The sequence below is a fragment of the Ceratotherium simum genome, chromosome 5, assembly GCF_057802395.1.
Source record: "Ceratotherium simum simum isolate JZ-2026a chromosome 5, ASM5780239v1, whole genome shotgun sequence".
NCBI classification, from domain to species: Eukaryota; Metazoa; Chordata; class Mammalia; order Perissodactyla; family Rhinocerotidae; genus Ceratotherium; species Ceratotherium simum.
The window spans coordinates 41921009-41933850 of NC_141904.1; the positions used below are offsets into that span (position 1 = coordinate 41921009).

General features: G+C 38.2%; 1 protein-coding gene across 3 annotated transcripts in view; it reads right to left on the minus strand.

Moving 5' to 3' along the window:
- Nucleotides 1-324: 324 nt before the first annotated feature.
- SCN11A (sodium voltage-gated channel alpha subunit 11) overlaps nt 325-12842 on the minus strand; it is a 74796-nt gene continuing 62278 nt past the window's right edge. For all 3 annotated transcript variants that reach the window (XM_087431722.1, XM_004419958.1, XM_087431721.1), the window contains exons 24-26: nt 8469-8569; nt 4202-4472; nt 325-1352 (exon numbers count right to left, since the gene is read on the minus strand). In XM_087431722.1, coding sequence (XP_087287848.1) covers nt 325-1352; nt 4202-4472; nt 8469-8569 — 1400 coding nt within the window. The remainder of the gene's footprint in view (nt 1353-4201; nt 4473-8468; nt 8570-12842) is intronic.

Here is a 12842-nt window from a genome sequence, read left to right on the forward strand (position 1 = left end):
TGTTTCTTATTCTTTTATTTTGACATAATTTGAACTGTGTTTCAATCCTTACATTAGTGTGTCCTCTACAGCCCTTTCTAGTTTCTTCTTCCTTCTTAAAACAGTAAACTATTAACAGTGGTTAATAGTCAGCTAGTCTCATTTATATCTCTGTAAGAACCATTTGAAATGAACATTGGAATACCACTTCTTTTAGCCAGAAAAAAATGGAATCGCTAGTTCAGTGAGTCCACTGCTTATTCATACACTGATCTGTGGAAACCTGGAGCTCAGAGGCTGGAGGCAAGGATGTGAGGCTGTGAGATAGGGGTGGAGGTGAGGAGCTCAGTCAAAGTGGACCTTGCCCTCAGCCACCCCAGATCTGGGCAAATCTCCATTGCAGAGTGACTGGAATGGTGAATGAGGCCTGTCTTCCAAGGCACACTTGGTCATCTTCAGCATGTACTTTCTAAAGGCCTTTTGAATAACAGCAGCACATCTTTCCTCTTCTTTCCTCTTGGTGGTGGTGACTATGGGTTCATATAACTTCTTGAAAGGGTTGGCTTCCATGAACTTCTCCTCCATCATTGCCTTCATGCTGTCCAGGCCATTGGAGTCACCAAGTACCCTAGTGGTGAAAGCAAAGAGAATATCCAGGCAATGGAGGCGATCTCCACTCACCATGGGCAAATCCATTACTAGAAATTGAAATTTATTTGGCTTTGCCACACGCAAAGGCTCAGGAAGGGCATCAGCAAAGTCAGAAAGGGCAGAATATTTGATAAACTGTGTTGCTTCTGGGTCAAACTTTTCCCAGACTTCATAGAATATTTCAAAGTCATCTTCCCCTAAAGGGTCCTCACTCTCTTCAGTGGCTATATTGAAATTCTCTAAAATCACAGCAATATACATGTTGACAACAATGAGGAAGGAGATGATAATGTAACTGACGAAGTAGGTTATGGCTATGGTAGAAAGGTGACAGCTTTCTGAGTTGGCATTACATGAGTCCTTTGATTGCAACATGGGGCTGAGGAGGGCATCCCAGCCTGCTGATGTGGTTATCTGGAAGAGACAGAGCATGCTGTGTACAAAAGTTTTGAAGTTGAATATGTCATCAATTCCATTGTCCTTCACTTTGCCAAAACAGCTCATACCAAAAATGGCATAAATAAACATAACCAAAAAGAGTAGAAGACCGATGTTGAATAGAGAGGGAAGAGACATCATCAGAGCAAAAAGGAGAGTCCTAATTCCTCGTGCTGCCCGAACAAGTCTCAGGACTCGGCCAATCCGAGCCAAGCGGATAATTCTGAAGAGCGTTGGAGGAAAAGGAATGTGCTCCTGGTTTTCCAAGGCAGACACCATTGTACCTTAGGAGAAAGAGAAGAGTCGATTGATTTCCAGCAGGCGCACTGGTTTCAGACCCAGCCTGTCTCTCCTGCCTTGGAGTCTTAGTGGAACCAACTTATCAATACTTTGTAATTTATGCACAAAATTAAAATTTTTCTTTATCAATATCAGGGAAAACATCTCTCTGTGCCTTAACTTGGGAAATAATTTGCAAGGGCCATACAATCTTAGATGGAACGTTAGAGGGGATAGGATATCTAAAATATTGAAGACACCCAAGGAAAGGAAAGAGAATGCAGTTTATGAAAGACTTTTTTGTAAGTTATCTCATGAACATTATCTATATTGGGTATTTAAAGTCACTCATGGGGTAAACAAATATAATAGTTTTGCACATAGATTGGATACATAGAATGGAAAACAGATGAACTACAGATGGAGTCTTTTTGATTAGAGTGTAAGGAGAAAATTTCTGCTACTGAAGATTGGCTTGAGCCTGAGCTGTCAGTGGAAATTGTAGAACTCGGACCCTAAAGTTCCTTAAAGGGACAGGTTCTTATGTGTTTAGAGGAATTTGAACACAGCCTGCTACAGATGAGGACACAGCTGCAGGAAGATAGTGGTGTTGGGTTGCTCATCTCTGGGCTAAATGTGTCATAGATCATTCTTATTTGTCAATATGTTCATTCCAAGGACTTCTGAAATCCAAACTCAAAAAGCTTAAGGGACTAAACTGGAGATATTTTTTCTGGTGCTGTAGCCTCCCCAGAAATGGCATCTCAAGCAGAAGTTTCTGCAAACAGCTGAATATTTGGCCCAAAATGTCACCCTCTTCTCTCATTGCCTGCTCTGCAGGATTTAAAAGAATTCACATTTTGGTCCAAATATATAGAATGGCTGAAACATGCTTGCCTCGTGTAGACATGACCTTGTTCTTCCTCTAAGTCATTAGGGGTGGTGAGCAGCCAAAACTATCTGCCATCACCTGATGACTAAAGAGGACTAGTTGATAAAGTACTTCACCGACTGCCCAATTGTACCAAAGAAGTTTAGTTCATATGTTAATTGGGCAGCCAACCCTGGTGAGACGTGGAATTTATTAACTACCAATTCAGCAACAACTGGAGGAGGTCCATCCTTTAAGGCCCACCTCCTCCATGAATATTTCTTTCAATAATCAAGTCCACAGTAATCTGTTCTTTCTCTGAACTCAGTTCTTTTGTGTACCATGTGATTTGGTGTTCAACTAATTTCTTCGCCTTTATCTAACTCTTTAAGGTGAGTAAGTCCTAATATCTGAACTGGATTGTTAACTCCCAGAGAGAGATTCACTTTGACTCACACTCATTTTGTATTTCTCTAAAAGCTTAGGAAAGAGCTTGGGAAAGTACAGAGGCTAAGTGTTGGATGGCAGACCTCCTGGCAAAGCCATATAAAATGCTGCCCATATTGGAGAGTAGAATTTGGCTCAATGTGTGGATTTTCTCATCCATTGGAGCAAAATACTCTACAGCACTCTGCAGTGTAACTGCAATTGCCTAGCAGCTGTTCAAAGGGCAGAAATCAGAGATATTTCCACAAACTGTACAATGCCTGGCACTGCCTGGAAGGAGTTCAATAAATAGTGGAATGAATGAGCTGCTCTCTGCATATTGGAGGAAGGGCTCTTTAAGCTCTCAGAGGGCTGCCTCAGACTCACCCTACCACCATTTTCTAACTTTACTGCTGCTGTCAATTTCACCAGGACTTCTGATTGGAATTGACTAATAAAGATTAAAGGTCTATTTAACTGTAAGCACATGGAAGGATCTATTGCTAAACTTTATCTATGTAAACTTCATGGCTTAGATATCAGAACAGACTATGAACTGTGTCATTTTCTTGCTCTCTGAATTGCTGCTGTAGTGACAAGAACCAAGATATTTTGATCTAACTTATCTGTTTAATGCATCCTTTCTGAGACAACACAAAAGGTTCCACTTGAGAAATCAGTTTTCATTGTCTTCACTGCTTTTCGAACTATGAGAAGGGCCTCTGGGCAATTTTACACAATTATAAAAAGTCAAATTATCGGTTTAGTTAAAAACAGACTTCAAAAACCCAGAGTAAACTCTGATGGTTTAGCCATGAAGAATTTAATTTCCAAGTTGGTGTGTTTTATAAAAAGATATATGGCAATAACTCTTTTCTTTCCCTTTCTTCTTCCATAAAGCTTATAGCTAATCCTGCCTATGGTTAGGAAAAATATACCGATTATAGAGTAAAGTTGGTTGTTGAATGGGGTTCAAGCAGTAGAGACAAGTGTAGTTCACACTGTGGTTAAGTTAACCACAGATACAGAATAAAAAGAAAGCACTGCTTGTCCTTATGACACACTCTTGGAAGCCCAGTCTAGGTTGGGCCAGGGAGGCCCTGCACAGGAAGTGATCTGACATCCACATAGATTTTGAACTGAGGAAAAACACAGGAACTAAATACCAAATCTTTAAAACTATAAAATGCTCATTAGGGCTTATAGGTGTACAGGAAAAGGTAGAACTTTGACTTAATTACCTGGGTAAATGAGGTACTCCCACAAAAACTTTAAGTCGTCTTAATTTTGTCTATCTCCATTGAATAAATGATCCACATAATTATTTAAGTCTCTATCTCAATTGTGTAGACAGTCAGGGGAATGGAAATTACTCTGTATCTCCTAGCAACTGCCCAGTAGAGAACAGCATTAGTACAATTGTCTATTTTTTCAGAAACCACATTAAGCCTAATTTATTGCTTTGTGGACTGTTTGGACATACTTCCAAATGATAAGACTTACAAATTTACTTCTGACTCTCAGATTAAATCCCCTCTGGCTGCCAATTTTACTTACTAACAATAGAAAGGACCACAATCACACAATCAAATAAATTCCAGCCATTGGTGAAGTAGTATTGCCTCAAAGCAAAGATTTTGATGAGACACTCAATGGTAAAGATGACCACAAAGGCCAGGTTGAGACGCTCGAGGATGAGTGTTGTGTCTTTGGACTGGTCGTGTGATTCTGCCATCATGGTAACCATGTTGAGGAAAATGAGGATGATGATGACGATGTCAAAGACCTGGTTTGTGACTAGGTCAAACACAAGACCCTGGCATTTGTTCTGAGAGAGAAAAAAACGAATCATAGATCATTTTGAGTTGTAAAAATAAAATCACATATATAAAAAAAGCACATACAACACAATTTGTCCTCTCTCACAATTAAAGCAGTTTCTTGAAAAATGCACAGACCCTTTTTAAAGGGCAAGAAATTCTTGTATATATACTTTCATTTAAATTTAATTAGATAACTGGTTTTAAGTTGTAGGCTTATAGCTTTAATTCCATTTTAAAACAAAAAAATTTAAATAAATTTTTTACTAACAACATAACTTTGATGTGATGGATGATGTCGTTTTGCTGAAATAAAACAGCTCATGTTGGATCTAATAATAAAAAGATGAACTTTGGTCTCTATATTTCATCTGTTTCTGTATTTTGACTTCAATAACACTAGTGCAGAGAATACCTGCTCACATAATTATGTGGGACAAAATGGAATTATCATATCCAAGTCTCCATTTGTCAGTTTAGAATAATCAGACCTTATACTTAACCAAAACTCTGTATTCAAGCAATTCTTGAATGCCAATTTTGTAATTCTTGTTCACTTGAAGATAAAACTAGATAAATGGGATTCTGATCCAATGATTACTAAAAACAGAAACAGAAAAACTGATCACATCATATTATTACTGATAGTGAACTTGTATATTGGTTTGTACATAGATGGCCATACTGCTCACAAAGTGAGCATGTGCTAATTGCTCTGGTACAGGTTCTAACTCAAGTTTGCATGCCTAATCTACCACGCGCGTTGAAATGACTCAATTATTCCACTATTTTCTTTAATCTAACTGCTGTGAAGCACTACTTTGTTCTTTACTTAGTGGGAAACTGTTCTTAAACACAAACTCAGTCACTGATATTGTATGGCATTCTTGACTGTACTTTTTTTTTTTTTACAATATATGAATACATTAGATTATTTTCTATTATATCATCACCTAATCAAAATGTACATACTCTATTCTTTTTAGAGAACTCATAGACCCCTAAGAATTCAACTTTAGAACCCCAGGCTTCTGTTCTGGTAACCTAGGCATAAGATGATGTTGGTTCGTGGTGGTAACAGTGGAGAAAGACATAAGCATTTAGGTTTAAGAGCTAATACGGAGGTAGAAACAGGACGAGTCAGAGAGCGTTTGAACGGAGGCTATGGGAAAGTTAAGGCTGTAGCTATCATTTCTGGTTGGTGGAGCCATTCAACCAGCCAGAGAACAGAGGATGAGGAGTTTTGGAGGGAGATGATAAAACCTGTCCTGAGCACATTGAGTTTGAGGTGCCAATGGGGCAACCAGGGGCCACGGGCATGTAGAGGTGTGGGTTTGGAGCTCAGCTGCAGAGCTGAATGCAAATGTGGAGTTCAATGGCATCAATACTGATGTGAATTGAAACCATGAGAGTGAATGATATCACTCAGGAGAGCAAGGGGAATGAGAAGAAAGAGGGTAGGGACAGCATTGGAGGGATACTACATTTAAGTTGGTATCTTTCAAACTTTGCACCAGGAGCCCTCAAGCTTTTATCAAGGATTCTGGAGGAGAAACTTGAAAGTCAAATGCACTTCCTTTGTGAGAATGCATCTGGGAAGTCAGAAAGAAGCTAGAGAAAAGATACTTTTACGGGTGCTCTCCAGGGAAGAAGAAAGAGGGGTGAGAATAAATGTGAAGGAGGGTAAGCATTGGCCTTATAGTTCAACTCTAATATTTAAACAAATGGAGGAGATTGAGAGTGTAAGTTACTAAAGTGGCAGATGGTCAAAAAACATTCTATGTCACTTTAGAATGTATAGTGACTCCTATACGTCAGTATGATTTTTAAACCCAGTAATGAAGTAATGTGGGGATGCTTCAGGAAGAATCAAAAATGATTTGAGATCCCTTGCTTTACTGCTAGAAATGACATGCACCACTGCTCAGGTTAAAACAGCTGTATTTTCCCCCCTATGAAATTGCTCTTCATTTGTTCCAAAGGTCAAAAGATAATATTTAGATTTTAGAGATTAAAAAAAATTTGTGGGGAGGTAAAGTTGTGAGTAACCGGCTAAGAGCTGATTTGAAGTCTTAGCTCAAACTCAGGGACATCTGGGGATATGATGTGGGATTTATCTCATGCAACACTGCTCTCTGGAATACAGAAGTTAAGATAAATGTGCAGCGTTCATTGGTGAGATCGTACGTGGTTGCTGGAATCACTTATTGTGAAGCCTTGATTGGTGAGCTGTGGCCACACGGGGAGGGCTGTGGCATGGCCCCTACACCCAGATAAGCCATGTGATAAACATGCTATAAAAGATAGTTAAGGAATGGAGGTGGCAGCTTCCTTGCAGTAAAGCAGTCCGTGCTTTCTTCAAAGTCATCTCTTACAGCCTAGCATAGCCAGTGTAGCGGAGAGGCCTAGAAGCTGCATCTGCATCATTGCAACTTCTGTTTGGCTGTGTGCTGCATTGTTAGCTTCATACCCTTCATGAAATAAACTAGTAAATAGGTGGGAACATATTGTGTCTCATTAGTCTTTTAGTTAATTCCAAATCGGGGACCAACTGGTATTGAGTCAGTGGTTGCATAGCATGCACATGTAACGAAAATTCTCTTTGTCTTTTTTGTTGGCTCAAGTTCAAATAAGAACTTCAAAGTGAAACTAGTACTAGAAAGTGAGATTGGTACTTAAAAGCTAGATTTGACTTACGTAAACTGAAGTTCCACATACTGTTGACAGATTAAACCTCCCCAAATATAATTTTATCATTAACCTCTTGGTCAAAAAATTCTTCATTGTGTAAGTTCTAAACACTTGACCCTGAAATTCACAGACATTTTTAGTGCAACACAAATATTTAACCCTAGTGGGATGGACTCTGTCTGTGCCCTAAAACATATTCTTTCATTCAACAAATAATCACGAAGAACACACTTAGTGCCAGGCTCTATTCTGAGTGCTTGGAATAGCAGTAAATTAAATGTACCTTTGATAATTTTGGGTCTGAGGTTCAAATAAAAATCTCCAAATCCTCTACATGCTTTAAATATCCAGCCCTTCTTCCATCCTGATTTCCCAGACTCCTCAGTTCCCACTCACCCTCTGCATTGAAAGCCTTCAAACTCACTTGTCAGAGCTACCAACTGTGCCTGTTGTAGTACTTTATCATCTAACGCTCTCAAACCCCAGCTCCTCAATTAGACTGCAAACACAGAACAGCGGCAGGTGCCGCTTCTATCTTGCCCTGTAGTACCTGGGAAAGCAGGATTCATAGAGAACAGGGGACAGCAAACTATGGCCTGTAGACCAAATTTAGCCCACTGCCTGTTTTTGCTTAGCCCATGAGCTCAGAATGGGTTTTACATTCTTAAATGTTTGGGGAAAACTCAAAAGAGGAATAAAATTTTCACATATGAAAATCATATGAAATCCAAATTTTAGTGTCTATAAAACAAGTTATACTGGAACACAGCCATGTAGATTTGTTCTATGTTGTCTGTGGCTGCTTTTGTGTTACAGCCACAGAGTTGAGTGGCAGAAGCAGAGACTATATGGCCTGCAAAGCCTAAATATTTATCATCTGACCTTTTACAGAAAAAGTTCGTCAGCGCCTGATACAGAAAGTATCATAAACACTTGTGAAGTGGAAGTGAGTATGCACGACCTCAACTTCACACCAGAAAAAGTTGGTAAAATATATTATAAATACATTAAAAATTGGTCAAGATTAAGTTAAAACACTGCTAAGTTCAGATGATTGCAATGAGTGTATACTAAGCACTTATTGTGCGCTCACTAACAAGCAAATTAAAGTCGTTGCCAAAGTTCTCACTATTGAATTTGAATGTCTAATTTTCCTAAGGACTTGAGTCATACACCAGTGTATCTAGGTTTTTATTGAGTTCTTAGATAGTGTCTGTAAATTAAAAAAATAAAGGAGAATAGCATTGCAGACATTTGAGTTCCTCACGACCATTAATGGATCTGTGTACTTAGAATCAATCAATTTCTCTCACCAGAGGCCTTGGAATGGGCTTCTGAGGTTTTTTGGATCCTAATTTTTTCATTGCATTATAGTATTTCTTCTGTTCTTCTGTCATAAAAATGTCTTGGCCACCTAAGTATATAGAGAAAATGAGAGCTAATTATTATTAGCAGTTTTTTGGAAACAAGTTCTGAATTTTCAGAAACAGTTTAAGTTATATTACATTTCTATCAACAATTCCTAACATTCCAATGGGAAGCAAACGAGGCTGAACTCTAGGGGAGGGCTGAAAGGAAATAGGGTTTAAATTAAGGAAGAAGGGAGAAATGTTACTTTTATCAGTTATATTTCCCTTTTTATAACATAAACAAAGATTACAAATTCTCTGTAAACATCCACAAATGAATCTTTACAAAAATTGAATGTATTTCAGGTTGCATAAATCAAACCACAATGCAACAAAAATAGAAATTAGTAACAAAAATTTAAACAAGAAAATCTAAAAAGTGGCAATTAAAATTCTCCTAAATAAATGAATACATATATCACTACTAATAAAATTTCATAAAATCTGTTCAGAGCTATTCTTAAAAAAAAAAATCTTTAAATGTTTTCACTACTGAGCAAGAAAAAATAGAAAAAATGAACTAGGATTTTCATTTCTGGAAATTTGGGAGGGTAAAATATGCATAAATGCTGAATAAGATAGAACAGAATTCCTTTTAAATGTGTAACTGAACTTGCACAAAAGTAAGGAAAATCTCCAGGGTCTGAAAATGAAGAGACAGAGTTGTAAATTAGCCCTGAAGCCATGGTTGGCCTAAGAGCATTTGCTAATCTCTGTAAAAACTAGAATCGTGGGCTTGAATAATCACAAGGAGGTCACGGAAAAAGGTGGCGGGCTTTCGCCATGGTCCCTGCATGAAGGGAGGAATCTCCAAGTGCTGCCAATGGAAGGGTGAATAAGACAACAGAAACTGCCCGTTGGCAATGGAAGACAACTAGGAAACTATCTCAGTGTGTACCATAGGTAAAAAGCCAGTCTTCCCTGATAATTTGTGAATCCAGGCCTGCCTTGATGAGGGTGTGGGGTTTGAATTTACACCACCAGTATGGGCCCAGAGTATACAGCCCTAAGACAGTCTTTTCAACAAACAATGCTGGGAAAACAGGGTATCCACATGCAAAAGAATGAAGTTGAATCCTTACCTAACAACAGTTACAAAAATCAGCTCAAAATGGATCAAAGACATAAATGTAAGATCTAAAACAATAAAACTCTTAGAAGAAAACATAGGACAAAAGCTTCACGACATTGGATTTGGCAATGATTTCTTGGATATCACACCAAAGACACAGGTAACAAAAGAAAAAATAGACAAATTGGACTTCATAAAAATTTAAAACTTCTGCATATCAGAAGACACTATCAATGGAGTAAAAAGGCAACCCACAGAATGGGAAAAAATATTTGCAAATCATCTATCTGATAAGAGATTAATATCCAGAATACACAGAGAACACCTAAAACTTAACAACAACAACAAAAAATCAAACAACCTGACTCAAAAATGGGCAAAGGACTTGAATAGACATTTCTCCAAAGAAGATACACAAATGGCCAATAAACACATGAAAAAATGCTCAACATCACTAATCATTAGGCAAATGCAAATCAAAACAAAATGAGATACCACCTCACACCCATTAGGATGGCTACTATCAAAAAAACAGAAAACGGGGCCAGCCCAGTGGCATAGAGGTTAAGTCCATGCACTCCGCTTCAGCAGCCCAAAGTTCACAGGTTCAGATCCCGGGCACAGACCAAAGCACCGCTCATTAAGCCATGCTGTGGTGGCATCCCATATACAAAATAGAGGAAGATGGGCACACATGTTAGCTCAGGGCTAATCTTCCTCAGCAAAAAGAGGAAGATTGGCAACAGGTGTTAGCTTAGGGCCAAACTTCCTCACCACCCACCCCCCAAAAAACTTAAAAAAAATAAAAAACAACAGAAAACAATTGTTGGTGAGGAGTAGAGAAATCAGAACCTTCATATACCATTGGTGGAAATGTAAAATGGTACAGCACCTGTGGAAAATAGTATGGTGGTTTCTCAAAAAATTAAAAATTGTATTACCATATGATCCAGTAATTCCACCTCTGGGTATATACCTAAAAGAAGTGAAAGCAGGTCTCGAAGAGCTATTTGCACACCCATGTTCATAGCAACTTTATTCACAATAGCTAAAATGTGGAAGCAAACCAAGTGTCCATTAACAGATGAATGGATGAACAAAATGTGTTATATACACACAATGGAATATTATTCAGCCTTAAAAAGGAAGGAAATTCTGCAATATGCTACAACATGGATGAAACTTGAGGACGTTATGCTAAATGAAATAAGCCAGTCACAAAAAGACACATACTGTATGATTCCACTTATTTGAGGTACTTAGAGTAGTCAAAGTCATGGAGACAGAAAGTAGAATGGTGGTTGCCAGGGGCTGGGGTAAGAGGGAATGAGGAGTTATTGTTTAACGGGTATAGAGTTTCAGTTTTATAAGATGAAAAGAGTTATGGAGATGGATGGTGGTGATGGTTGCACAACATTATGAATGTACTTCATATCACCACTGTACACTAAAAATGGTTAAGATGGTAAATTTTATGTTATGTATATTGTACTGCATTAAAAAAAAAACAGCCCTAGAAGTTAACCAGGCTGTTTCAGGATGCCTGGCAGACACAAGTGTCTTTAGTAATCATATGCATCATGATAGTATTAATACTGTTGCTCTGAGACTGCCCTATACGTGACTTGTGAGATAAAGAAAACGAGTAATTACAGAAAATTTTAATGCTATCATCTGCTGTGCCTGTGAGAATCAGGTTTCTCAGTGTAGAAGAGAGCAGATACAAATGTATCAGAGAAGAGATTAAGTAAAAACCCTGTAGTCCTGAATTTGAATGATCAGTGTATTTCCACATATATATATTTCATTGTAGTCCGAAATTTGAAGTAGCTCTGTCCACTAGAGCTAGAATGGCTCTAGCTAAATGGCTAGAAGCAAGAACAATGAGCATTCCAGATTGTGGTCTTGGAACACCACCTCCTGCAACAAAACCAGCACTCCTTAGAGAAAAGGCTGATTCCAGATCTGGGGCAGGAAGGGTATGACTTAGGCCTGGAACATCTTGTCATTCCAGAGAGCAAAGATGTCGTCAAATGGGAGGACCTAATTTGAATTCTGATTTGAAAAGAAATAAACTTTAATATCAATCAATCAATCAACCAAAGAATGAATAAATAAATATAAGAAAATGAAAGACGAGGAAATCTGAACATTGGTTGGGTTCTGATAAATTTAAAGGATTCATGTTAAACTTTTTAGATGGGACAATGGAATTGTGGTATGTTTAAAAAGAGATATGTTCTGAAATATCTGTGGATGAAATGATATGATGCCTGTGATTGGCTCTATAAAAAAAATCTGGTGGCAGGATTGGGTAAGGGCATAGATGGCACAAGGATGTTCTTAATTCAATAATTTTTGTGCTGGGTGATAGGTATTTTGGTTCATCTTAGAATACTCTTGTGCATGTTTGAAATTTTCTGTAGTAAAAAGTAAAACAAAACAAAACAAAAATGCTAGGGACTGATCAAAACAGTGATTTCAAATGTCAGCTTAAATCTAAAATCACAAGGCCTGACATCCAAATTGCAGGTATTGATTGCAATCAAGCTGCATATTACAGAGGTGACTACATAGCACACTCCAAAGTAACAGCAGCAACACAGCTGCATAAGGACGGTGAATGACTCTCCCAGCAGACACTAAAAAGGCTAATCAGTATCAAGATACATTTTGGATGAATTACAAGAGTCTAACAGAAAAATAAAAAAGAGCCACAAAACAACTAGGAAAACCAAAGGTGAATATTTAGTTATCTGATTTTAGGATTGAGAAATGCTGTCAGTTCATAAATGCAAGAGAAGAAGCCAAAAAGGACAAGATTGGGAGTTTGACTCCAAAAAAATGCTAAACGTCTGTAAGTCAAAAATGTCATTACAAAAATATAGGAGGCAAGGCATAAATTGGGCTTATTGTATAAAAATATAAGAAAAAGGTGACAATCAATTTTAAAAGAGACAAGGGCTATAAATATATAATAATTTTTTGTGTGTGTGTGAGGAAGACCAGCCCTGAGCTAACATCCAATGCCAAAACTCCTCTTTTTTGCTGAGGAAGACTGGCCCTGGGCTAACATCCGGGCCCATCTTCCTCTACTTTATATGGGATGCCGCCACAGCATGGCTTGACAAGTAGTTTGTCAGTGCGCACCTGGGATCTGAACCTGCGAACCCCAGGCCGCTGAAGTGGAGAGCGCACACTTAACC